Below are 25,518 nucleotides of genomic sequence, written 5' to 3' on the forward strand. Positions count from 1 at the left end.
TCGCGTGCCTCTGTGCCTCCACGTCCCCAATCCATGCTGTGCTGAAGACAGTTCAGCACTGGGTAACTACTTGGAAAACGTTTCAGTCTTTTATGATAAAGATTTTTTGTGTCTGAGAAGGACAACTAATTAAGAACCATCTGGATGTATCAACTAATTTTTAAAAGATACATAAGTCACCAGCTGACCCCACAGTTACACTAGTTTAAGTTAGGTTCCTGGTGAACAACCAGAACGACGAGCTCAGCACACCAAACACTCTGCACTGGTTGTATACAAGCCAGATTCAGAAGCCTGATTTGGAGTTTAAGTTTCCTGGATTACTGGATGTGATGACCACATCTGTCAGTGGCAATTCACGTCTGTCCCAAAACGCTCTAACTTTCTGCACTGCAAACAAGTGCAATTAAGTCTGGCAGCAAAACTATGTTTTTCTGTCTGCTTATGCCTAGATAAGGTCTGGAAGTTTTTAAGGAGGTTAATTCCCCAGCTGACACAGACAGAGTGGTCTAGCTACTGTTGGCGTAAGATCAACTTCACGGGGAACTCAGGAGCTAGGTAATGGGACCATAAACAGAGTACCTTCACGCAGCCCTGTCCCACTCCTGCTTTGCTGTATACAAGGAGTATATTTCACACAGAAGTACCAGAAAGGTCTGACAGCGTGATCTGCTCAACACGGCCATTAGCAGCAATAATTGGCAGACAAAGTATATCATTTTACTGCAGATAAATGCACAGTATTCTTCAACTTAAAGGTTACAAACTATAGCCTCAGAAGACTTGTCACATCACAGATGGTCATATTCTACAATCAGTTTCAAAAGCAAACAAATTAGTTGCCTTTTATTCCTAATACACTTAGGCAAAGTTTAATCCTCAAAAGGATGCAGCTGGGCATTCAAACAAAGATGTACTTTTTAAATTTTTTTTCCCCCTTTTTGAACAAGGAATTTATCTTTTGGTTATGTAAAAAAATGTCTATTTCTTCAGGCTCCCCCAGGTTTTCATACAGGTAGCATACCACTAAAGTAGCTAATCAAAGTCAACACACAGTCTTATCATATTATTCTTTTGACTGTTAAGCAACCATTTTTTACACAAAAGCCCAGCGTCCTATGCTACAGCAAGCTAAACTCTGCATGGCTCAGAAAACACAAAACAGATCCGTAAATGTAATCATTTGGCATCACATCACAGTTTAGTTTTCCCATAAAATAAAGAACAATACAGCCCCAAAAGGCAAAAATATCTGAACAATTAGCCAGTTGCCTATATTCATTGTCTTCATCTAGAGAATGCAACTGATCTCCCTCATCTTTTCAGTGTATTTTCTATCGCTTTTGAGAGCTCCTCCTCTTGTCAAAGTAACACATTCTACTATTTGTAACCACCGATTATGTCTGTTTATTTTTCCACAACATGTATTCACTAGCTAAAATGTATTTCCCAACGTGTTCACACTAGCTGACAACACTCCTAAAAGTCAAACTTCACATCCGTTTATTTTTTCTCCAGACTTAAGAGTGATTCGTATCTCTTTTTCTCAACACTTTTTTCTCAGGAAGTATTACAGTAGTACAGCTTATAGTACCTCGAATTCTCTGAAGCAGAAACTTCAGCAGTCTGATTTGTCCCTCAGGAAGGCTACCGGGCCAAAACGCATGTTTGGAGGTGGGCCTGGACCCGAGACGGACTGCAAAGCCAAGCAAGGGGCAGCTGGGCAGTTCCGATAAAGGCTGAAGGCAGAGCTGGAGGGAGGAAGGCCGCTCTGTGGCCAGCAGAAGCAGGCGGCAGACACGCAGCAAAAGGCTCAGAGTGCAAGACTCGGCATTTTTGCAATGAGTTCTGCACGAAAGGATAGACTTCTGAACTCAGGAGAGTTACTCCAGAGCTGACAAGACAGACTGCTCAAATAAAAGACCATCTCACTTCAAACGCAACTTGTTAATATTTGCATGAAGGCAGCCAAAATAGAGAAACCTTCTGAACAGAAAATTCAGATTCTGTAATAACAGTTGTCTCAATAAAATATGGTCTGGTATAAAACAAAGAGAGAGAGAGAAACTGGAAAAACAACCCAAAACCTATCCTAACAATAAGTTGATAATAAAGGTTGCTTTAATTACACCACTGGTCTACAAATAATCATACGGCGTTTTTCCTCATATTGAAGGATAAAGACTTATGAATAGACTTTCCGAAGGGATCTGATTTTGGCACAGAATCAATGGAAAGAACACTAGGATGAGAATATGAAAACTTGTTTGCGAAAACACACATGAAAACTCTGTATGCCTTTTTTTTTTTTGGTGGGAAAACACAGAAAATGCTAGTACCAAATTCAAAAGAGGAGAGAAAAGTCCCAGGCTGGCTTTTCCCAGAACGCGGTATTTTGGGTGCGCTGAGCAGCGTCACTGGCCGTGTGATGACATCTAGTGGCCCTGCCGGACCTGCGCCCCACCAAAGGGCACCCCAAACCCGGGCGCCCCAGGGATGGAAGAGCCGGAGCTACCCGACAGCACCTTTATCGGCTGCCACTCCCCTCCTTCACCACCAGAGTGAATTACTCAAATTTATCTTTATTCACAGGAATTCTGATAGTTGTTATTGGAGTGATTAGGACAAGCCTGACTAGAGTGGAAGATTCATCCGTCATTCAGAGAGAGACAGCAGAGTCAAGAGAACGCATGCAGTTAACGGAGAAGCCCACCCTCTACCATCACCAGACCGTCCGGCTCGCCTACAAACTGATTCTATTGGTAAACCTCAGGACAGCACCGTTTTCAAAAAGCTCTGCGTTTTGCTTGCAGTGTTCAACATTACCTATTACATGCTCTTAAGAATTTAAGGCAGACTGCTTTCAGCTCTGAAAGGTTTTAGCAGATACAATTTTACCTTCCTGGCACAAAAGCAATAAATGCGTCACAGCTGACAAACCTTAGCTTAAGAGCACAGGCACCCTTTAAAGGCTGAAAGATGAATCAACAAGATGTTAGTGAGTCCTAGCGTGCACTCTTAACAACCACTGCCCAAATCCTCCTTTGAGACCCATCCTCTTTAATCGCTGGCTTGGGTTAGGACAGGGAGCTAGGCTTCTTTTAGTTTAACTAAAAATGGATGGTCATCTTAACTCACTCTATACAGCATACTCTCTCTGCCAAGCATGCTTTAATAACACTATAAACATCTTGTGAAATTTTTTTTCTTCAGAGCTGCAAGACCCACAAAAAAAATTTCAGCATCCTCCTTCATCAAGATCCTGGTTCCCATTTTATGGTCCGTTTACTTCTCCCTTCCCGAAGCAACTATGAAGCAGAGAAAGTAGGTGGGAATCCAGTGCTTCCACATAAATAAATTCTGGGGAAGAGATGGGGTCATGAATCTTCCTAGGAACAGCTCACAGAGGACAGTCCTAACTGTACTAAAGGACAATTTCTCTCCTTGAAATTCCTTCTGCAGTCCTCCTGGAAGTTTAGTCAGTGTATTAGAAATGACGGTACCTGCTCTCTCAAGCACTCAGAGTGGATGTGTTTATTCCTCTGACTCACTAGCCGTCAAGTAACCCTGATTAGGAAACTACGATATAAACTTGAAAGTAAAAACATATTTTTCTTCCCTATGTATGAAAAAAGGACAGATCATTTTCAGCAAGGACTAGTTTTCTACTTATGCAAGTATAATTCTAATTTCTATTGATAAATTTTCTAACTAGGTGATGCAGAAACTGACAATTTTCATCAAAATAATCTCTTTATTAGAGGACAATGAAATTAATTTCAAAACAATCCCAAATCATTATTTTTTAAGACACTGGCCTCACTGCAACTGAAGGAAAGATGGTGCAAACAGCACTCCCTGTCTTGCTCTCCTGACCTGATCAGAGCGATAAATTCTGCCTGCAAAGCACAGCATAAGCAGCAGAGAGAAAGCTCAGCAAAGGTTGCCCTCGCCCTGACAGGAGCCGACGGGCGTAATTGATCAGAGCAAAGCACTCCCTTAACTCCACCACTGCTCAGGATCTCTGTGTGCACCTGAACACAAGGGCAGGGCAACGTGAATTCAGACCTACTAAAGCCTATTCAAAACTGCTCCTCTACCCTTTCACACAGAATATGATGTTAATGGGCCATAACGAACAACACATCTTCACTTTTACTGGGAAACATCAGAGTCCACCACTTCTACAGGGAGGAAGCAGGGCTCCCAAGACAATGCTCACTGAGCACAAATGATCATGAAGGCTCTAATTCTGCAAACACTTGTGCACGAGCTAAATGTTGAGCAGAAGTATAAACGGGATCAGCACTCAAGTCTATTTAGAATGATTTCTATTCCATGCACACACTGACCTTGGAGCACAGCTTTTACTTTGCTAAGTACTACCAACATTAACATTTTCTTTCCCTACAGGTCTGTCTTAGGAAATGCATTTGAATTTTGTGAAATACTGAAAAGATTTAAGGCCTAATTTTCATAAATGCTAAACTACCTGAGGCTCAAAGTCAAGTCTGGATAGACTTGAGAAGAGCTTAGCAGGTTTCCAAATCAACCCCTGGACTTTGGAGTTGTTTTGGGGACATCTAAAAGGAAACAAAGCAGATAGGGAAGGAGCGGAGGAGACAGTAGATTTGTCCTGTACCAACATCACTAGGGCAGAAACCAACAATGCTCTTATGCTTTAATGATACTTATATCACATAACACCCTCCAGGCAAGCAGTGTTCCCCTCAAACTCAGGACCATCTGCAGAGTAAACACAATCCCAGGCTGAGAGAGGCACGAATGCGGGGTGCCCAGCATCTGAAACAACGCAAGATTTACTCGCTACCTATATTCCTCGTATGAGTCTGTCTTAATAAAGCAGTTATCTTAGCAAGCCATTTGTTGTTGGGCCTTTGTCACCGAGACCCAGAAAGAAGCCTGCACTGGCGCTCTCCCACCTCACCCCCTACCCGGTGCTAAACAGGACACTACAGTTTTTGTCTTATTGATCTGACTTGATGTTGAGAAATTGATTGAACTCCAAGTCACAAAAGGAAAGATTATTAAACTACGCTGACTGGTAAGATTTATATTGATCCATTAAAGCAGTCAAAAAAAATTAACGTTTAAGATTCAATATCATAATGGATCCAAGTCAGCACTACTTGTTCCCTACAAAATTAGACGTTACCAAAAAAAATAGTAATCCATTTATCACTAGGAAACACCAAAGACAGAGTTCAAGCTAAAATAATGGAACTGTGGAATTTCAATTCTTCAAATAAAATCAATTCAATCTAATAGTGGTCATACAGAAGATTAGATTTTCATCACAGAGAAACTCTCTCAAGAAACAAAGCAATAAACTGAACTATGCTTCCTATCACTTATGAAGCCAAGAATCTCATTGACTTCAAGCTCCAAGTTCATTTCAGAGAAAAAGATGATAGTGTATTTGTCTCCCATAGACATAGGAACACCTACAAAATACCTCGCAAGTCACAGAGCTGCTTCTAACCAAAAGAAATCAGAGACATAATACAAGAAATCTAATACATCTACAGTGGTAAGCATTTACCAAGTCATACTTATTCTATTGTTCCTGTCTTTCAAAGGGATGAGGAGATCAAAAATTAATTAAAAACAAACAGAAAAGTAGATAAGAAATCCAAGCGAAAGCACAATACTCCATTACTTTTCTTATCCAGAAAAACTCCCATTTGTGGTCCCTCAATACCTACATTTTTCCCATCCAATGACTTCACCAAGAGAACTCTCTTGCAAGTTGACCATTACCACTGGACAAAATCTTTCTGTTCAGGATTTCCCCTGCACACATAAGAAGGATCTTAGAAGAAAATCTTTATTACCATTATTTTCCCTGGAGAATCCTGACACATCTGCTTGACTTCCTACATGTTAAAAGAGACTGTAACTTAGGTGGCAGCTAGCCAGAAGCAAAACCAAAATAAGTTTACACAACCCCGACACATCACCTGAGTGGACAGCAACCTTCAGCCAGAAAACTGTAGGATTTTTCCAAAAGCATAAGCATGCATCTTTGACAATATTTCTGTCACACTGCAATTTTTTCGCTCAGTCCTCACACTGCTCCTCTACAAGGACTCCTGGCCTGATCACACAAAGTAACACACTTGCCTTTCCAGCTGCCAAACCAGATAATATTAATAAAATTACAGTATACCTTGCAGAATTAAAGCTCTTTACTAGTTCATCTAATGTCCGGTTATTTTTCAGGTCAGATTCCGAGACTGCCTATTAAAAAAAGAAAGAAAGAAAAGTGGAGAAAAAAAAAACATAAACATTCAAATACAGTGAAAACAACAAGTACCCAGAAAATGTTCAAGTGATCAATAATTTGTTTATTGGATCTATGCTTCAACCGCCCCCCACTAAATTGCTATGTGAATGAAGATGCATAAAGTGTAAACATTTTTTCCTGAAAAATATCCCAAACTAAAATAACTGCCTGAGAATTTTAAGTCCGGGAAATTATAGGTAATAGATAAAAATGAAGCATAAAGCTAAAGCAACAAAATCCAGTGTACCCTGTCTCCAACAATGCTTTATTGTAGCCTGGTTCTAATTACTTCGAAAACCAAACCAAGGATCCCATGAATGTGATAAAAACCTTAAGCAACAAGGCATGAAAACTGATGAAGGGAAATGTTAATCTTTTGAGTGATTATGGAATGAAAATATGAATTATGAGATGGCTTTGTGTATTCAATTCGTTCTTTTTAAACAATTTCTGATTTTTATCTCTCTGGCTGTCTCTCTGCTGCTCTTTTTTTACAAAGCTTTTATTAGTCTTGCTACTATCAATACCTGTGATTTTTAAGAAGGCGGTAGTAAAATGTATTCCCCAGAAACGTGTATCAAGTAGTCTGCACTTGTTTGAATGTTTAAAAACTGGCAAAGCTACAAATAGATCTGCTTTCCAGTCTCGAAAAGTCTAGTCTGGTTCATGCTTTAGAAACACAGAAGAAAATTACTTCTATTTTGCCAATATTCCTGAAGCACCATTCATTGTTTTTAGGCCGCCTACCATTTTCAGGAGTTCAATAAAGCCCAATTGGCTTAAGACAAAAAGTTACATTAAGGCCTAGAATAAACTGCAGTCTGTGAACTTTAATCAAAACAGGCCTTCAAATCAGATGGCAATAATCACCCACCTGCAGAGCAGGCCGAACCTGCCACTAGTGCTTTTCACATTTAACCTAATTTCCATGGAAAACGCCTCCTCTCCCTGGTGCGTAACATCGTCCTCTCGTCCCCCAAAAGGCTACACAATAGAGTCAGTGAGTTTTAGGTGTAGGTGGTCTGTGGACTCTTCTAAACGTTCCTTCAAAGATGAAGTGAGGCCACTCAAACACAGAAAATTTAAGTGCTTAAATTTCAGCACTCATGTTTTAAATGATGGTGTATTGTAACAAGTTAGGAGGCAATGGTAAATGTTTCACAATAGATTGTATACATAGCTGTGAGCCAAAACCCAGGTTTGATGTTCCATCTACTTCTGCCTATGCTGACAGAAGAGTAGCTCTGAAACAGGAGAATTCCAGTCGTAAGAGCACCACACTTTGCCCAAATAGCTGCTCACCAAAAGGAAAGGTGGTAATACATGACCAGAATTAATTATTTAGCATAGTCCAAAGGGAAAAGCTCCTAAGATTCACAAAAAAATAAACAAAAAACAAGCTGAGGAAAAGAAAAACACTTACCACACAGCATGTTGGACACTGAGTTTTGTAGGACAAAAACTTGCGTATACAAAGGGAACAATCTGGAAAAACAAAATACATAATTTTTAAACATGCGGTCTTCTAAATGCAGTTCAACATCCTCACCAGTATATTTTCTTTTCATACAATATATGCAAACTATTCCACAATACACCAATATTGAAAATACACCATTTTTCCATAGAGTTAAGATTACCATAGTAGCAAAAAAATCCGTATTTCATGCAAGTATCTTTCAACATTTAATCTCAGTCCTTCTGTCAAAAGCAGATGTTTACTTTTGCAAGACAAGAAAACCTTAGTCTGCTACCACCACTAAAAGCAGTGTGTTTGCACGGTTCACTCCCCCACCACCACTTTTTTTTGACATGACTAATGTTGGATCACTTTCACCTTGCTGCATAGCCCCGGACAAACTCTATCTCCTCTTCTTCTCAGGTGTTTCTTCCCCTTTCTAAAACAATACCAACCTGTTGTTGAGGGAAAAGGCTAAAAAGGATGGGAAACAGCACTGGAATGCTAACTGAGAGATGGCTTAAATGTTTCCCAGAAAAAGCAAGTCATATCATCATCACAGGATGCTTCAATAGATTCTTTGGTGAAATATGGCATAAGCTTCATTTTGTCACAGTAAATTCCTGAAATTATTCTACTTTCTCTACTTATCTCTGAGCTTTCATAACCACTTCAAGATATAAAAAGTTTTATCACTCTCCAGCAAAACAGACATTCACTTACTAGATCATTATCAGTCAGAGTCTCAGCATTCAACACACTTTAAGAGCTACCTAAGCAGATATATTTCAAAGACCCTCTGTGAAGGAGTCTGAAAAGCAGCAGGAGCATTAATGCACTAATTCAACACTTAAAACCGCAAATCCATCTAAATACTCAAAAGTTACGTTACATAGTAAGATGTGGTATGGGGGAGGAATCCATAAAAAAAAGAAAGAAATTTCAACTGAGTGAATATGAATCAGCTTATAGATCTAGCCTGCCAACATCCAACAACCAGTCACCTTCAGTAAGTAATGGGACTGACCTGTGTTTGCAGCCATCACTGTTCAGAACCAGGGTAGCTGAAGCATGTTCGAGGATAATAAATGACATAAACTCTTAGTCTTAATCTTTGTGCCTAGGGCTGGCCTTGGGCATGTGCAGAGAAGACAACGGCCTCACAATTCTCTGTCCCCAGTCCCTTCTCTCCCGCTCGCCTCCTCTTCCTATGGGAGAAATAGCCCCACCACGGCCCAGGTCTCAGCCTGCCATTCCTGGGGTAACAAAATAGGTCTCTGCCTACTGTAGACAGCACATACACCAAGAATTAAATGGTGCCACAAAGTTCACTTCCATCTGCACCAACAGACCAAACCTACCTGTAAAACTGCATCTACCAAACTAATTATAAGACTCAGCCACAGCACCGTATTTCAGTATACCGAAGAAAATCCCAAAGTATGAATTTAATCTGACAACCATCACGGGATGCTTAATGACAATGACAGAGTGAAAGTATACAAGTCACTGCCAGCAAATAACAATCTCTGTTGAGTTTAAACTGGAAGTAGCAAGGCTGTGAGAAGAAAGAGGAATAAAACAAGCCTGGCTCAAGAAAAGTCAGTAATGCCACAATTTACACACAACATATCAAAGACCATAGGCTTTTTTATTTTAAGTGAGCAAGCTTAACTGGAAGCATAGTAGTAGTTTCAATACAGGTTTAAAGAAAGGAAAATCCTGGATGACAAAAAAGAGCTCCCTCCAACATCTATAGCCACTTCTATATGAATAAGTCAAACAGACCCAGGGTCCCCTGCCCACCTTCCAAGCTACGCTGGCCCCAGGCCGGGGCTGCACTGCACTAAGCTCTGCTTGGGATAAAGGCTCCGACTTCAGCACGCTGCTGATTCACTGGGGCCGGCGGCTGCTCCCGGCACCAGCTCCATCCCTTGCTGGAGGGCAGCACCCTGACGGCAGAGGCAGCAGAACGCAGAGCTGAGATACCCTCACCCGCCACCTGCCACCATCCCCTGGCTGGTCCCAGCCGCCAGGGTCCCTCAAGAGAACAGCACATTTTAACACCCCGTGCCAGCGGTCATGGCCACCAGGCAGCCACCTCAGCATGAGTGGACCGAGTTTATGAGACAGAGGTGTGGGACACACACCTGAAAGGCAGGGCACACGGGCTCAGGCAGCCGCAGCTTTGCGGGTCTGAAGAGGCCATTCAGGGCCGGGACAAAAACTCAGATCCAACTGTCCCAGCCCACGCCATATTAATTAACCAAATCCAATCCTCTTGGACTGAAAGTATAAGAAATCTCAGAGCCACAATTCACTCTCCACCTGGGGAGATGTCCACGTTAAAAAAGATGTCCGTCTTCAGATGCTTTTATTATGTGAAAAAAATATGAATGGCACATCTCTTCTGTCACTAAAGGTACAATCCAAAGCACTGTGGAAGTTAAACAACTACTGTCAAAAGAGCTACTGAAGGCTACCAGTCACCCAAGAATGAGCAGGGAAGGAATTTTAAATGGCTATAGGTGCAAACATGATAGAGATGGCTAGACGCCCTGTAGTAGATCATTAAGAAAAAGAGAAACAAATTCTGCAAGCAAACATATTTCATCTTCATCTATTTGAAAATAATCACTCATTAATGGCAGAGGGCTTTTTTCCTCTAGTTGTACAATCTCAGCGGACTGAAGAGATTATACAAAGACAACCGAGTAGGAAATATTTCAAGAAATCTTGATTTATTGTAGAAAACTTAGGTTTGCTGCAATTTATGGGGGAAAGTTAAATGTCTAATCTGTTAAAAAAAGAAGGGAGACAGATTCTTTTCAAAGTTAAGGGCCTCTGAACCCAGCTGTGTCACAGGCAGGCTGTACCACCAGCTACTCTAGAGAATTTCCAGCGCACCCCACCATAAATATGCTGTTTTCAATGGCGGTAGCTTTGCCAAGCTAAACTAAATTTCATTGCCAAACTACAATGTCCTCCTTCATGTAAGGAATAAGAAGTGCTATAGTTTCTGAACAAAACAATTATAAGCATTTATTTTAACGTGAGAAAAGGCAATGCACTTCCCCCTAATCTGACTTTCAGTAAACTGCTTCACTACCACATTCCAGCAGATATCAGCCTGAGGCAGACAGAGCAGCACGGAAAATTTTAGCTCGTAACACTTAATGCCCTCTGCCATACAGCTTTACATTTTGTTCCGCCCTCGAGATGTTCATATAATCACAGAATGGTTTGGGTTGGAAAGGATGTTTAAAGATCATCTGATTCCAACCCCAGGTTGGCTCAAAGCCCCATGCAGCCTGGCCTTGAACACTTCCAAGGATGGGGCATCCACAACTTCTCTGGGCAACCTGTTCCAGTGCCTCACCATCCTCACAGGGAAGAACTTCTTCCTCATATCCAATCTAAATCTACCCTCTTTCACTTTAAAGCCATTACCCCTTGTCCCGTCACTACACGTCCCTGTAAAAAGTCCCTCTCCAGCTTTCTTGTAGGCCCCCTTCAGGTACTGGAAGGTTGCTCTAAGGCCTCCCCGGAGCTTCCACTTCTCCAGGCTGAACAACCCCAACTCTCTCAGCCTGTCTTCAAAGGAGAGGTGCTCCAGCCCTCTGATCATCTTTGTGGCCCTCCTCTGGACTTGCTCCAACAGGTCCATGTCCTTCTCATGTTGGCGGCCCCAGAGCTGAACACAGCACTCCAGGTGGGGTCTCACGAGAGTGGAGTAGAGGGGGAGAATCACCTCCCTCGACCTGCTGGCCACGCTTCTTTTGATGCAGCCCAGGATACGGTTGGCTTTCTGGGCTGCGACAGCTTCTCATCAACCAACACCTCCAAGTCTTTCTCCTCAGGGCTGCTCTCAATCCATTCTCTGCCCAGCCTGTATTTGTGCTTGTTTGTGTAATGAAAGATGTTTAAATGAATAATTGTAGGAATAGGTGGTGTTTAAATGCATTAATCCAGATGACAGGTGTTTGTGCTGTCAGAAGGGTGCAACCATAACTGCAAAAGGAAAGGTTGCTGGCTGCTTCACAGCTTTCATCCAAAAGAGCCCCTCTGCAATACCTTACAGGAAAACGTCCTTGCTGGCTAAGCTGCAAGTACAAGAGCTACATGTTTTGCAAAGGAAATAAAGGATCAGTAATCTCTGCTCTACATGCCAGTAAATAATAAATGGTCAAATGATGACTTGTCTCTGAAAGTCCAAAGGAGAAAATATTTTATAGGACATTTTCCAATAGTTGTCTATGACTCAGATAAGGTGCAAGAGGATTGTGCCAGCCCATAAGGCCCACAAGGTCATTCTCTAGTCCTGCGTTTCCTGGGAAAGAGGTATGAAGACCAAACCATTCACTGAAAATTTCTGCACACCGTCTTTTGCCCTAACTGTTTGCCGTAATCTGTCAATTGAATGACAAGTCAGGTTTAAATGGAGCCACAGGGACAAGACACACTCCCATCACAGCCACCCCTGTAATCCCTGGAATGTATGGGAAGGTGCACTTACATGAAACACATTAATTCTAAATTCCAAAAAGCCCCAGGACAGAGGGAAGGACAATGTCACTGCCCCTTTATTGACTTGCCATAAATGCCCCATTTACCTTGGCTCCTATTCTTGAGCAATTTTTATTAAAATTGCTGTTTCTGTGCAATTTTTATTAAAACCCAAGTACGTTTAAACTACAACCACGAAGTCAATAGCGATGTATTAAGTGATCATCCATAAAATATGACGTTTATCACAGGACAGGAGGCACAGATTTAAAATGAAAAGGAAGTAACAGTTTTCTGTTGACCTCTATGAACTTTGTACTCATGAAGTTAGCACACCAGACAGTAGGATGGGACGAGTCCCACAGGAGCAAGAAATTTGCACACAGTACTCCCAGTGCGAGAAGTAACCATACTCCTTACGCCGTACTTACAGTTATGCGAACACTGTGGAATGATCATCGCAATGCTGAAGTAATCAAAGCATATCCCACACCGCAACAAGTCATCCACTGCCTGCAAGAAAAGTCGAGGTCACCGAATAACTCGCGGCGGGACGTCGGATGTGGACAGCACGCTCGCAAGCGCGCACTTCCAGCCACGTAGTCTTTTGCGCTGTGCTCCCGCACAGTGCAGATTAAGGCAAATCGCCCGCATCAGGCGAGGGCGGATTCAGTGTCAGGGCGTTACGGCCGGCAGCGCCGGCGGGAGCGGCGGCGGGCTGCCCCACGGCCGGGCCGCGCTCCGCTCAGCTCGGGCCCGCTGACCGCCGGCGCTCGGCCCCGCGCCGGGGCACGACGAGGCCCGGAGGAGCGGGCCGGGCCCTCGGCCCGCCGCCAGGGAGAGCCACGGAGGCCCCTGCCTGCCGCCCTGCCTGCCTGCCGCCCTGCCTGCCGCCCCCCAGCCGCGCACGGCACAGGGGGCTGCGGTGCCGGCGCGGCTCCACCTGAGGCCGGGCCGCCCCGCGGGACGCTCCCCGGCCGCCCCGCTGACACCCCCGCCGCCATCTCGCCCGCCCTCTCCCCCTCCCGCCCTGCCGAGCAGGCCCCGCCGCGCCTCCCCCCGCCTCACGCACCTTCAGCGGGGACAGGCTCGCCGGCCACGGCGGCTCGGACACCGGCAGCGCCAGGGCCATGGCGGCCCAGCCCGGCCCCGCCCGACCCTCGCCTCACGCCCGGCCCGGCCGGCAGCGAGTCCAAATCCCCCGCGCTCAGCCCTGCGCGCCGCCACCGGGCCGCGCTTCCGGCGGCGCCGCGGCTGCCGGGAGCTGTAGTCCCGGGAACGGGACCGGGACCGGGCCGGGGCCAGGCCGCCTCGCCGGGCCGCGGCGGAGCTCGCCGGCGCCTCCGCCCCGTCTCGGCCGGCGCCGCTTGCTTGGCAGCGTGCGCCCCAGTCCCTGCGGTTCATCCCCACAGTCTTGTTCCCCGTTCCCAGTAGGGCTCCTGCCTGCGCGGGTGTGCGGGCAGCCGGGCCTCGCCGAGCGCGGCGGCCGGAGCACGTTGAGGCCGAGCCCTGAGCCCGCCCGGCCCGCGGCGGCCACGGCTCCTGGGAAGGAAGGAAGGAAAGAGGGAAAGAAGGGAGGAAAACCGCTGTGTTGACACGAAACCGGCTCCGGGCGTGCGGGGCTGGCGGGCGCGGCCTCCGCCGGGCAGGGGCGCCGCTGCCGGCGGGCCGCTGGGGAGCCGTGCCCACCCGCACCCATTTTCTAAGGCTGTTTAATTAAACACCTTCTTGGGAAATTTTAAAATCCTATGGATGACTATTAAGTGAGGTAATTTTTCAGCACCAAATGCATTTTCAGTACCTACCTCTCCCCTTTTTAACGCGCCCGTGGAAGTTACCTCGTAACACAGACATCCCCACAGGAGCTAAAGTAATGGCACCGTTTTCTGTGTATGTATGTATGTGTCGCGTTCAGTGAGCTCCCATGGACAGCTTATGGATGCAGTATGATTCTCGGCCACTGTGATCGGTTGTTTACTCAGGTAACAAATGAAATGTGTCACTGAGTGATCCCATAAGCTAGATGTGAGAGTCTTCACCCGTATCTTCCAGGAGATACTCATTTAAAAAACATCTAAGACAATGTGTCAATGAGATTTTGAAAACCGGTCCCCTACCTAACTTCCCTTCTGCAACTAACCTACTGCACCACCTCACAGCCAGTCCTGATTTCTGCTTACGTTTCTCCGTACAGGTGTACGTCAGGCCTTTGCTATGGGAACGACCTGCACAGACGTGCACAGGGCTGTGCTGGGTTGCCATGGAAATGGGCATCAGCCCCATCACCGCTGCCCTGGGCACGGCCAGATCTGGCTCTTTGATTTCTGCAGAGGGGACATCGCAAAACCCAGGCTAAAAATACATGGCCTTATGGATGAAAAACAAAAAAATGGCAGGGAGCAATGCTCATGGCTGAGCACTACTGATGTAGTTTCAGAAGGTTTAATAATTGCCTGGGAGTTTGGGGGAACTTAGCACATCATTGCCAAAGTCACGTAGGATAAAATTGCAAACCAAATTGTGCTGTCTCGGTGCAATTCAAATTTCAGAAGCCAGTCATTTACCGAGGCTATGCCACCAGTGCTCACGTAGTGCCCATGGCACATGGTGCTCACTGAAGGGGAACGACGTCAGTCCCCTCGCAGATACTACGCTGCAATACACTGATACGCTCTACTCCATGCTGCACACTGTTACAGATCTTCCCATTGATTAAATTTGTTGTAGCAGAGGTTCTTCCACACACACACAATGCATATTTAACTATATTATATATTAGTCTGCAGAACAATAACGCCTCACTTTGCCTCCTTCATTTCACAGGTTTGTTTTAAGCACTTCACTTTTGTAGCTGCTGGTGATTAAAATGTGCTGTTATCTGAAAACCGTGCGCATGCATGCCTGATTTTTCCTGTGAGTTTTTGTAGCAGTGTAATTTCCACGGTCTTATTCCTGATTTGTACTAGTCTGATTTTTGAATTGGATAAAATAAAGTCAAGCTCCATAAACTGGCACTCAGTAATTCTTTTTTTTTTTATATATGTATAAGGGACGCCATGACCCACATGATGCAGAAGGTCAGAAGAAATTATCATAATGGTCTCTGCTGGCCTTACACGTTATGAATCTCTGAATTTATATATTTGAATGGATGTGATTACTGTCTGACACTTGCCAAAAGTGCCAGAATTTACAGAATAATTTCATTGCCATTAAAGTGCCCATTCTTTTCACCTTAAGGAATCTGTTTCTTCTGCTTTCTCTGCAAGCTGTGGAAAACTAATGTATCAATCTCTTACGGTTCTTTTTCAATTTTCTGTTCTTTCTCTTCCCTCATGCACACTGCAGATCTTGTTCCAGGTTCACACACTTTCTGACATGAGCTTATTGGTTGGCGATTAACTCATCCTCCCCAGGAACGGACACAAGGATTTCATTACTACAGCAACATGTTTGGTTTTTATTTTGGTAGACTGATGAATACCAAAGTGCAATGAGTTTATAGCTGAGCACCATCCACACAGGCTGCTACTGGATAAAAAGCAACTTAGACTATTTCCACAGTAAAAGCACTGTATCAAAAAACCTGGAAAACCTGTGCTTTCACTTAAATCTTGTGCGACTCAGAAGTTAGAGAGCATCCACCTTCTTAGGCAGCGTAGCCAAATTATCCCCTTAGCCTGCAGTGAGGGGGCGAGCTCAGGGCTGTGGGTTGCTCCGTTTCGGGAGCAGCGTTCAGCAGAGCCATCCTGCAGTGCCTCTGGTTTGCGGTGGCTCTGTGCCGGGGGATCTGGAGAGACACGATGGGGCGGCAGGGATGGAGCTGGGTGCCGTTATCACCCGGGGGTCTCGCCCCACAGAGGGGCAGTCATTTAGAAGCAGCAAAGGACATTTCAGTTGGCGCTCAGTCCGGCGGAGCCGTGGATGCCCATCCAGCCTTGGCAGCTAAAAGAGCGTGCTTATTTGTGAGCATTTTCCCTGCGAGATGCGGTCCTGAGGGCTGTCCCATGGCAGCAATCCCACCGCAGGGAGAGGCGCTGGGAAGCCTCTCACCCCTCTCCATCTCTACCGGACTGCCGGGAGAATTTGGTCAGGCAAAATGCTCCCGCCTGCTCGGGTGAAGCTTGCTTGAGCATGATGGGTCCCAGGGAGCAGATTTAAACCCAAGGACTCCTGCAGAGTGAGGACAGTTCTCCTCCTCCGTAGGAATGCTTCCCGCTGTTTTATTGGCACTTTGGACTTCGGTGTAGCAGTGTTAAACTGGTTTGTTTTGCTGAAGTACCAAATTACAATTTGTTATTATACACAGAACACCAAAACAGAGAACATATACCCTTCTCCCAACCCCCTGAAATAGTCATTTAAATTAAAATACCAGTAGGAACCAACCTACATTTCTATAAGCTTATTACCCTGTTCTGTTAGCAGACAGAAATGTATGGAAAAGCTTAGTAGGAGGTGGAGTAGCCTGACACGAAGCAAATCTCCAAAAGCTACTTATTTTCATATATACTGTTGAGACAAAGAAAACATTTAAGTGGAGTTTTACATAGTTTCCAGCTGGTTGTGCTCAACTTAATAATGTAAAAACTGCTTGTTCCCAAATGGTGCTCCAGCTTCAGCACTGCTTACAGAACTGCTGTTTTTCTCTGTGCTCTGACAGACAAACGGCTTCTCTTCAGCTGCCCTTAGTAGATTGCTCTTAAAACGAAATAGTCCACTATGATCTGCCTCTCATACGTATGTGTCACTGGACATACTCTGTGACAGAAATACAAATGCACCATGGAAACAAGCCTCTGGGACACAAGCATGTAGATTGGATGAAAATCTGCAGAAGAACATGCTGTACTTCAAAAAAAAAAAAATCAAAACTCAAACCATAGAACATTTTTTAATTGATTGTTTCTAAATATTTTCAGAGATTCCTTAACATCTAAAGCAGTGGAAAGTTTCTCATCATGTCATTCCCAACTAAAGAGGAGAAGAGCCTAAATACCATGAGTAAGATTGTTCAAAAACATTTAACATTGACCTAACTCTGCCCTTATGTTAAAGTTGGCAGTAATTTATTGATTTGTACATGACTAAATTTAGTCTGATGTTGAGAATTTTAGAACAAAAAAATCCCACCGTGAAGTACAAACTCTTCAGACGGGACTACACAAAGTCCCTGTCAAAGCAATCCTTTCAATAGCAATCTGAATTAAATATTCACCATGCCAACCAAAATAACAGCATTTCAGCTCTAACATGTGCCAGTGCAGATAGCCTGAACAGCCCATCAGACCAATGCAAGTGAACCAAGACAAGGTTTGGCCCAGAAATATAGCTAATGCCCAGCACTCGTCCAAAGAGCTTTACTCATTCTTTCCTGGACTGAATCGAACGCACAGCATTGATCAAAAGCCTGCGGCAACACGGCAAAGACGTAGCGTGTAACAGCCTTTGCGTAAGTCATGGGCGTGTGAGAAGGCTTAGCACCGCAGCGTGAACTTACTATTTAGTGTCAAAAGTTACTTACGTGATAGCTAGCACATCAGCTGGCATCATCATTTTGTAATAAATAGTTCTAGCTAAAAAACAATACCACCTGAACATATCAGTAATTTATATTTTGTCCTGTTTCTACTTGCAAAGTTTTGTAAGCAGTCGAGATTATGAGCTGCAACTATATATATATATATATATATTTTAATCAATACATACAACCTTTGTCATTTAGCAAGACACAAGGGTTCAAAAACAGGGCGTTTAGAGTCATTGCTGGAGGTAGAAGGGTGTCTTTGCAATGTCCAGTAAGACGTTTCTACCCTAGTTCTATGCTATAAGTAAAATGTAAGCTAGCCATGACATTTATTGCATTAGTAACTGGTAGCACTAAACACTCGTATTTTTTTCTGCAGGAATCTATTTGCAATCTGTTTCCCTCTAAATCAGACCTTTCAGGACAACAGAAGCGAAAGAAATCACATCATTTCCCCCTCCTCCATCAAATGCTCCGTGCAGCCTTTTGAAGCGAGAAGACAAGAGAGCCTGTCCAGGTGGGGTTCAGCTGGGGAGCGGGGTCCCTCCCTCCGGACCGAGGGCAGGCTGAGGAGCCGCAGGAAAGCTCCCAGGAGCAAGCTCAGGGTGAACCAAGCACAAGAGGGACTTGCTGCTCATCTTCTCATTTCTGATATTTGGGGAGCTCCTGTCTATTCACACTACAGTGTCAGAATCAGGAGGAGTTAGCAGAGTAACTCTGGCTGAGAGCTCTATTTCAGACCCCCCCTTTCAAAGCGCACTACCAGCGCTTCTTAAAAGGTCTGCTGTTAGAGTTTTATATGGAAAGAAGTGCGTAAAGCTGGGATCAAAAGTCTCTCTAGAGTGTACTCAATTTGGCTGCCTTAATCTTCTAATAATAGTCACTATTACCCAGATAGATTGTCATTTAAGAACTCCTATTGACTATTAGAGAAAAATGCAGACGGACTTCTCGGGCATGAAGATGAAGAGTTTAAATGAGACATAAATTACTGAAAAGTTCACTCTGGAAGTACGGTATTATTTTACAAAGCTAAATCTCTCTCTTCTTTCACATACCACAGTAGGGTACTCAGCGTTAGAACTGGCCTGGGATGGGGTAAGAAGACAACTTGCACAAGCACAGTGGTGCTTGGTTCTTCCTTCGCACGTCCCCAAGGGGACACTTTTCTGTGACCTTCCTAGGATCTGGTGCAGACCACAGCACATTAACACCTTGCCAGATCAAGAAGTAAATATGTGAAGCAGTGCACTAATATCAATGTATTTATCCTCTTAATATTCCTACAACAGAGATAGCATTTTCCATTTTTACAGGCAGGAAAACTGGGACATTCCAGTGCTCACTGTCAGCATCTAATTCATAGCAAATGTCTAGTACTTGTGCCAAAGTTCTCTTTTCTGAGACAGAAAGAGCTACCAGAAGCAGAAAATTTTATCCTTTTTGCCCTTCTTACTTCAAGGCACAATCTGAAGCGGTTCATTAAAAATAATAGCATTAGTCTAACGAGATTATGCAGAATTGTTTTCTCTCATATCCTTTTCGGAGACAGGAGCCACGGAAGAAATTTAACATTTCTTCTTCAAGGATTTTTCATAGCAATGAGATGATGCAGTTTTAGTACTTGGACCAGATGTTGTCAGTCAACCAGCGATGCTAAGCGCCACTCGGCCATTAGCAGCTCATAGGATCAAAGAACAGAACACGCATTAAATGGGTCAGGTTGTGCGGGTAGGCATTACGGCAGCACTTGGCTTGCCAGCACCGTAAGAAAAGGACTCACTGTCCAGTGTGTGTGTCATTTAATTGTTGACTATTTTAGCTGAGAACTGCATGTAGTGAAGAACAGCATGGAATAAAATGTGCCTACACTGGTATAAAAGACCCTGCTCAATCTTTTTTAATTTACAGAAAGCAAAGGGAAAAAAAAAAAAAGTAAGAAATACATAAATAGCAAAACTGGAGGCTGATGTACATTACCGTGAATTTGAGGTGCTTTGTCCTTGGCAAACAGAAAATGAGCTCATGTGATGCTTTTCACCTGGGAAAGAACGCCGGTTTGTAGCACAACGGTGGCACAAGCAGCCAAACCCAGGACCGATGGAGCAGCGTGGGGGAGTCAGACCTGTGGCGGTGGAAGTCCATCTCAGAGGAGTCAGTTGTGCTGGAGAGGAGAGCGACAGGAACATTTTCCATTAACAGCACTTCTGGCAGCCCAGCAACGGGCAAGGGAATGAAACGCACAAAACACAGAAAGGCCTCCAGCTCTGCAGGCATTTCTCAAATGTGGACCTCCTGTTTTTTAAACAAGCAGTACATGAAATGCCTCCTGAAATTAATAGAAGACTTTCAACGAGATAATATATTAGACCAAAAATTACAAGCCTTTTCACTAAATGTTTACGGCCTCTAACCGTTGATTAAATAGTTTAATTCTTCCTATACCACCCTCTTGGCAAAGGGGATATTGGCCAAACAAGCTATTTAGTATGGCAGAGACAGAGAAGGGGCTGTTTTGCTGGGTAAGCTAATGCTGCCATTTGCTACTACCATTGATCTGATGTCCTCTAAATGGTGTAATTAAGCTTTGAAGTAATGGGGCAGACTGGAAAGTTAAACTTTGTGAATGCTACTTATTTGTTTCCTTGCAGTGGCTGTCAGGAGATACTTCCCTCCTATGTCTTTGATGCTATTTGGTTCAGCATACTAACCTGACCAAAAAGCACTTTGTTCTGTGTGCTTCACCCTCAGAGAGCTGCACAAGCGGAGCCCAGGCACCCCTGACACTGGGGTGTTTTATTCTGTATTCCCATCGTTTCCTTGGAGAGCTGCGAACTGGGCAAGCGAGAGCACCGCAAGCAAACAGGATCACCAGATAGCAATGATCCACACCGCTTTGTCTGAAGCGCACGGCGTCGGGGGCATTTTGCACAAGGCACTTTATAAAGGAGATGGCATTGCGTGGCAAGATGTTTTATGGCTGCTTTTACAAAATCCAATTTAAACTGCAATTCATCTTTAGTGGCAGTTTACAAATCGATGATTGGCATTTCCAGCTGACACTGGGGCCCTATAAGACACTTGTGCACTTTATAGCCTCTTTCCCTTCCTCATGATTTCTGTGCAGCCCTTGGCAGCAATGACCCTGCTCTGCTGCTCGAGCTGCAGACGGCGCAGTGACTGACACACTGGTGCGTTAGCATCTCCTGGCCCTCCCCGGCGGCTGGCAGCGCAAGGCATCCTGCGCACGCACCGGCCCACCTCCGTCTGCCAACACCAGGACCTTCTGCTTCCCACCCTCATCTCAAGGCGCTCAACACCCAGCCCGAAGCACACACCCGATCAGCGATCAGCTGCTGTTGAAGCATCGCTGCTGTTGTTTGTTGCTCGGCTCCTTGTTCCTTGGCAGATAACAGCGCTGGCTCTCTTCAGCGTTGGCTCTCTGGAAAGTTTGGGTCTATTCCCAGCTCTAAAGCCCACTCGTTCAACTTCAGACAAGGACTACCCCTGGCCTTGGTTTCCTTATCTGTTAGGCTCATTAGGGGCTTCACATGACTGCTATAAAGCTTTTAACATCTACAGGTGTGAATGTGAATGCCTGCTTTAGTGTTTACAATTTATATTGCCATTTTTGCCATGCCTGAACATGCAACCAGAACAAAACCATTGCATTATACAACATTTCATACATTGCCCCCCCATGAAAAGTTCTCCTGATGTGTATTTTTCAATTTCAAAAGGAATAAAATTTTTTGTACTGCTGTAGCATCTCTTTGAGAGGTCAAAAATATGATCTTCAAAGTCGAGGTAAGGAGCAAGTTATGTATTTGGATTATGATCCATATCATAGGCTACTCACACCAAAACCCTTCTCTGCATAGGATACAAAAGCCCAAAATCTAGGGAAGTTCTTTTTAATTATACATCACCTTTTCTTTGCAGGACAAACAACCAAATTAAATCATAATGCAATGATAAATCCTCTCTTTTCCAGCCCACGCTGAGCGGGAGCGGGCAGCGCGTTCAGGCTGACCTTGCTGCGCTAGCTCGGGAGATTGGGGAGGAGAGCAGCCATCTGCAACAGGGCTTTGAAAAGGTCAGGAGTCGCAGCCACCCATGCGCCTCGCCAGGCTCGCTCGAGCCTCCACAGCGGGCTTTCCTTTAGCTGCAGTGGGGAACAGAGCTGCCCACGGGAGAGCTCAGGCAGGTTGCTCAGCTGCTGTAAATACCAACAGGATCCTTCCGTGAGTACATGTGCTGGTGAGAACGTCCTTCACGCACCCATGGAAGAAGTGCGTGCGATAGTTTAGATGTATTTGAGGACGCGAGATGAAGGCATGGAAGCTGTGCAGCTGGCACTCCGAGCTCGCTGTCAGCTGCAGTAGCAGGACCTCACCCTCTCCTGGCATTACTGCCTGCCGGGCGGCCATCGCCCCTGCCCGCCCCGGTCTGCCCTCAGCAACGCCCGCGGGCACAGCTGAAGCGCCGCTGGCCTCCCGCTTCCTCCGCCGTGGTTCTGCCAACACAAGTGGCAGCAGCCGTGTCTGCTGATAGTCCACGTTTCCACCCGAGGCCTTCCCTCCCTCCCTGCCTGTTCAGCAGTCCCGCTGGCTCTCCTCTCTCTATCTCAGAAGATCCTCGACCCCCGCCGAAGCTGCCATTACACAAACAAGGACACTCAGGCTTGGTCCTCCTCCTCCTCCTCGAACTGGGTGAGCCCATCCTGCTCATCTCAGCACAGCATCAAACCTCCCCAAACTTCATCAGGCCAAGCACCCATTACCAAATGGGATTTACATGCACTGTTAATTAGGCTCTGGTGTTTGCAGCCCACTCTTACCCTTGCTGTGATGAAACAAGGAACCCTGCGTCTGCTGAACAGGAAAACCAGGAACTCTTCAAAGAGCCATTACAAAAATAGACCTCAGCAGCCATGAAATAAGCTTTCATGAGACAAAGAGTACCTTCCCCTCAAAGCCTGGGTTTAACTTTTATGTCTTAATCAATCTCTGCAATTAGACTAATCGTGCCATCAGGGAAGGTGCATACGCACTCCGCAGCGGGGTGGTGTGGAGGACACGGGAGCAGCACCCGCGCTGGAGGGTGGCGCGGCTGTGCAGGCTCTGCTCCAGCCCCCTCGGGCGAAGAGACGTCCCCGGAGGTGGCAGCGGGGCTGAACGAGCTGGAGGCCTGAGCTCTCATCCCGGCTGCTGTCGCCACTCCTCTGCCAGAGAAAAATCAGGCACAGGATCAAAGCAGCCAGAGGAGGATTTCACAGGGGTAGAGTATCGGAGCGTCTCTAAGGGGGTGCTGGGTCAGCCCTGCAACGTCTGTTACTTTTTGAACATGTATAAATCACTGTGAGATTCAAAGACAACAGACACCCGAGGCTGATTCAGAGGTGCTATTTTTTTCTTCATGTGATCAGTTGTTGGCTAAAAGCCTCCAGTTTAATGATAGTCCCACCACGCCACTACTGTTTTTTGGCGAGCAAAGTGCAGCAGCCTCGTGCGCAGCAGTGCAGCCAGAGATACCGAGAGCTTCGGTCGCTGCCTTCCAAGCACAAAAGACAACAGGGAAATGCTAATACCTTTCATTAGTCAAAATGTTCACAGCCCATGTGCTGAAATGTATTTATCAATCACCCCCGGCAGAGGTTATACTGGCAGGTAACACTGCACCGAACTGCAGTCAGCTCCCTTCTGCTGCTATTTATCTGTGCCACGGTTCCATGAGTGTCTGGTTGTTTCACACAGAAATGCCTTGAAAGCACAAACGAAATCCTTTCATCTATTTTTTTAGTCTACTTCAATGTTTTTAGGCCAATGTAAATCAGTGGGAAAAAATCTTACAGTTTTACAGAGCAGCATGGAAACTTCCATGAAAAAGCTGTTAGAGTTAGCGGCTGAAGGAGCCAGAAATAATATTTAAACTTTCTCTTGAACTGTTTTGAGATAGACACAATGAGTAAAATCACTGTGGGCATTTCATAATAAACCAATGCTGATCAAGTTGGACCTGACCTAAGGGCAGCATGAAATGCCAGTGACTGCTTGACAGGCAGCTCGGGGAGAGGAGGCAGCAGACAAACCCGTTGGAGCCCTGACTCAAGACAGGGACGCAAATTCAAATAATAAGCCATCGATGAATTAGCCTTTGCTGATTTTGGTCTTCTGCCACAGCAGATGCTTGTTGACGTTAGGGAGCCGTTGTTCTAGCACATGCAGATACCTCCCATTTGGGCACTGATGCTGATCCAAAAAATGCTATGAAAATCATGAGTAATCTTACTAGCTCTGATTAATTCCAATATAAAAACTATCAAACTGATAAGCTGTGCACAGTTAGATGCATTGGTAGGTCCGTAATATCTTCCATTCTATTATTTGATCATCTCCAATAGTTTATTCTTTTGCTGGCTTTTTAGTTTAGAGTCTCTGGCTGCTTGGTTCTCAGCCTGGGTGCAATTCCTTTTTTTTCCCCCAAAAAAGCTGAACAAAATTAATTCAGTTGCTTATAGAAAAGCAAGGATGCCGCGTGCTTTTGAGAAATAGAACGAGCAGAAAGACCCCATAATTAGCATCCAAGCACCAGGAAAGGCAGTGCTAAGACCCTTCGTTTCTCAGCATGAGATTACTTTACTTTCCAGTGCTAAATTTCTTTTAGTGATTTCCTACGTGGTTATTCCGTGTCTCTGGGTGTGCACAACATTCAGTGCTCTGTATTCACCCCCAGCAAGAGCTGCAATTAAGGTAACGGACAGTAGCTATCAAATAGAAAACAACATTTTGCATTCCCATGCAGAGGAAAAATGGGTAAAGTATGGGAATACAAAGGCAAAAATGTTAATACATTAATTGAAGTGTTTCTCAGGTGGTATTTCAGCTCTCCTGCACAGATTTAGCCTTTTTCAGCTGAAAGACCTGGGAGTTTGGATACAAATTGTTCCTAGCCTCTTGTGTGATATGTCTGCAGATTTGCCACCAAAATGCTCATCACTGGGACTTTTTTCTTTTGCTAAAGATTGTGTTTGGTTTATTCTACTGCTGTCCTTATCATTTCATTGACGCCTTCCCCTGTTCCTGAATATTAAGCAGTTCTCAGCCTTTGCCGTGCTGGGGCGGCACAGCTCCCTCCACTCCATCTCCAGTGCCCGGTTGGGGCTGCTCCCCAGGGGCGGGTGTCCCCGTGCTGAGGCAAGGGCAGCACCAGGCAGGGAAAAAGTGCAGTGGTGCGTTATGCTGTGACTGGGAGGGGAGAACTGTGCCCAGGGGTCAGATTTACTGGAGATCTTGTAAATCCCTAAGGTAAGATCCATGGAAATCAACCTCTACCACGCCCCTATGTTTTAAATAGTTAGAGCAACCACAAGAACATCCCCTCTGCCTTGGGAACATGGCAAGTATTCTTTCAGAGCATAGCAGCATTTCATCTAGCTCAGTCTTACGGTAGCCAAGATAAGATGCTCTGGAGGAAGCAAGACAATCTCTAAAATGCTGTATTGGGTGAACATACCAGAGGGGGAGAGAATCTTATTTCCTGCACTTGACCGCAGCAAGAGCTGGGATTTCTGCTCCACAGAAGGTGCCGGCTGTAGCCAGGATGGGCTTTGTGTAATTCTGTGTGGATCTGAAAGGAGAAGCCATAGGGCTGCAGAGCTCACACCTAGGGATGCAGGTGCAGCAGCATCGCCAGCGCCTGCTTAAAAAGAGCTTATCT

The 25,518-nt window shown here is 45.1% G+C and overlaps 1 protein-coding gene across 6 annotated transcripts in view; it reads right to left on the minus strand.

Moving 5' to 3' along the window:
* Window positions 1-13,464, minus strand: part of RAD18 (RAD18 E3 ubiquitin protein ligase) — a 62,342-nt gene extending 48,878 nt beyond the window's left edge. For all 6 annotated transcript variants that reach the window (XM_082322807.1, XM_082322806.1, XM_082322804.1 and 3 more), the window contains exons 1-4: window positions 13,345-13,464; window positions 12,704-12,785; window positions 7,731-7,792; window positions 6,191-6,261 (exon numbers count right to left, since the gene is read on the minus strand). In XM_082322807.1, coding sequence (XP_082178933.1) covers window positions 6,191-6,261; window positions 7,731-7,792; window positions 12,704-12,785; window positions 13,345-13,404 — 275 coding nt within the window. In that variant the 5' untranslated portion in view covers window positions 13,405-13,464. The remainder of the gene's footprint in view (window positions 1-6,190; window positions 6,262-7,730; window positions 7,793-12,703; window positions 12,786-13,344) is intronic.
* Window positions 13,465-25,518: the final 12,054 nt, after the last annotated feature.

This window comes from Platalea leucorodia (genome assembly GCF_965183815.1).
Source record: "Platalea leucorodia genome assembly, chromosome: 9".
Taxonomy (NCBI): Eukaryota; Metazoa; Chordata; class Aves; order Pelecaniformes; family Threskiornithidae; genus Platalea; species Platalea leucorodia.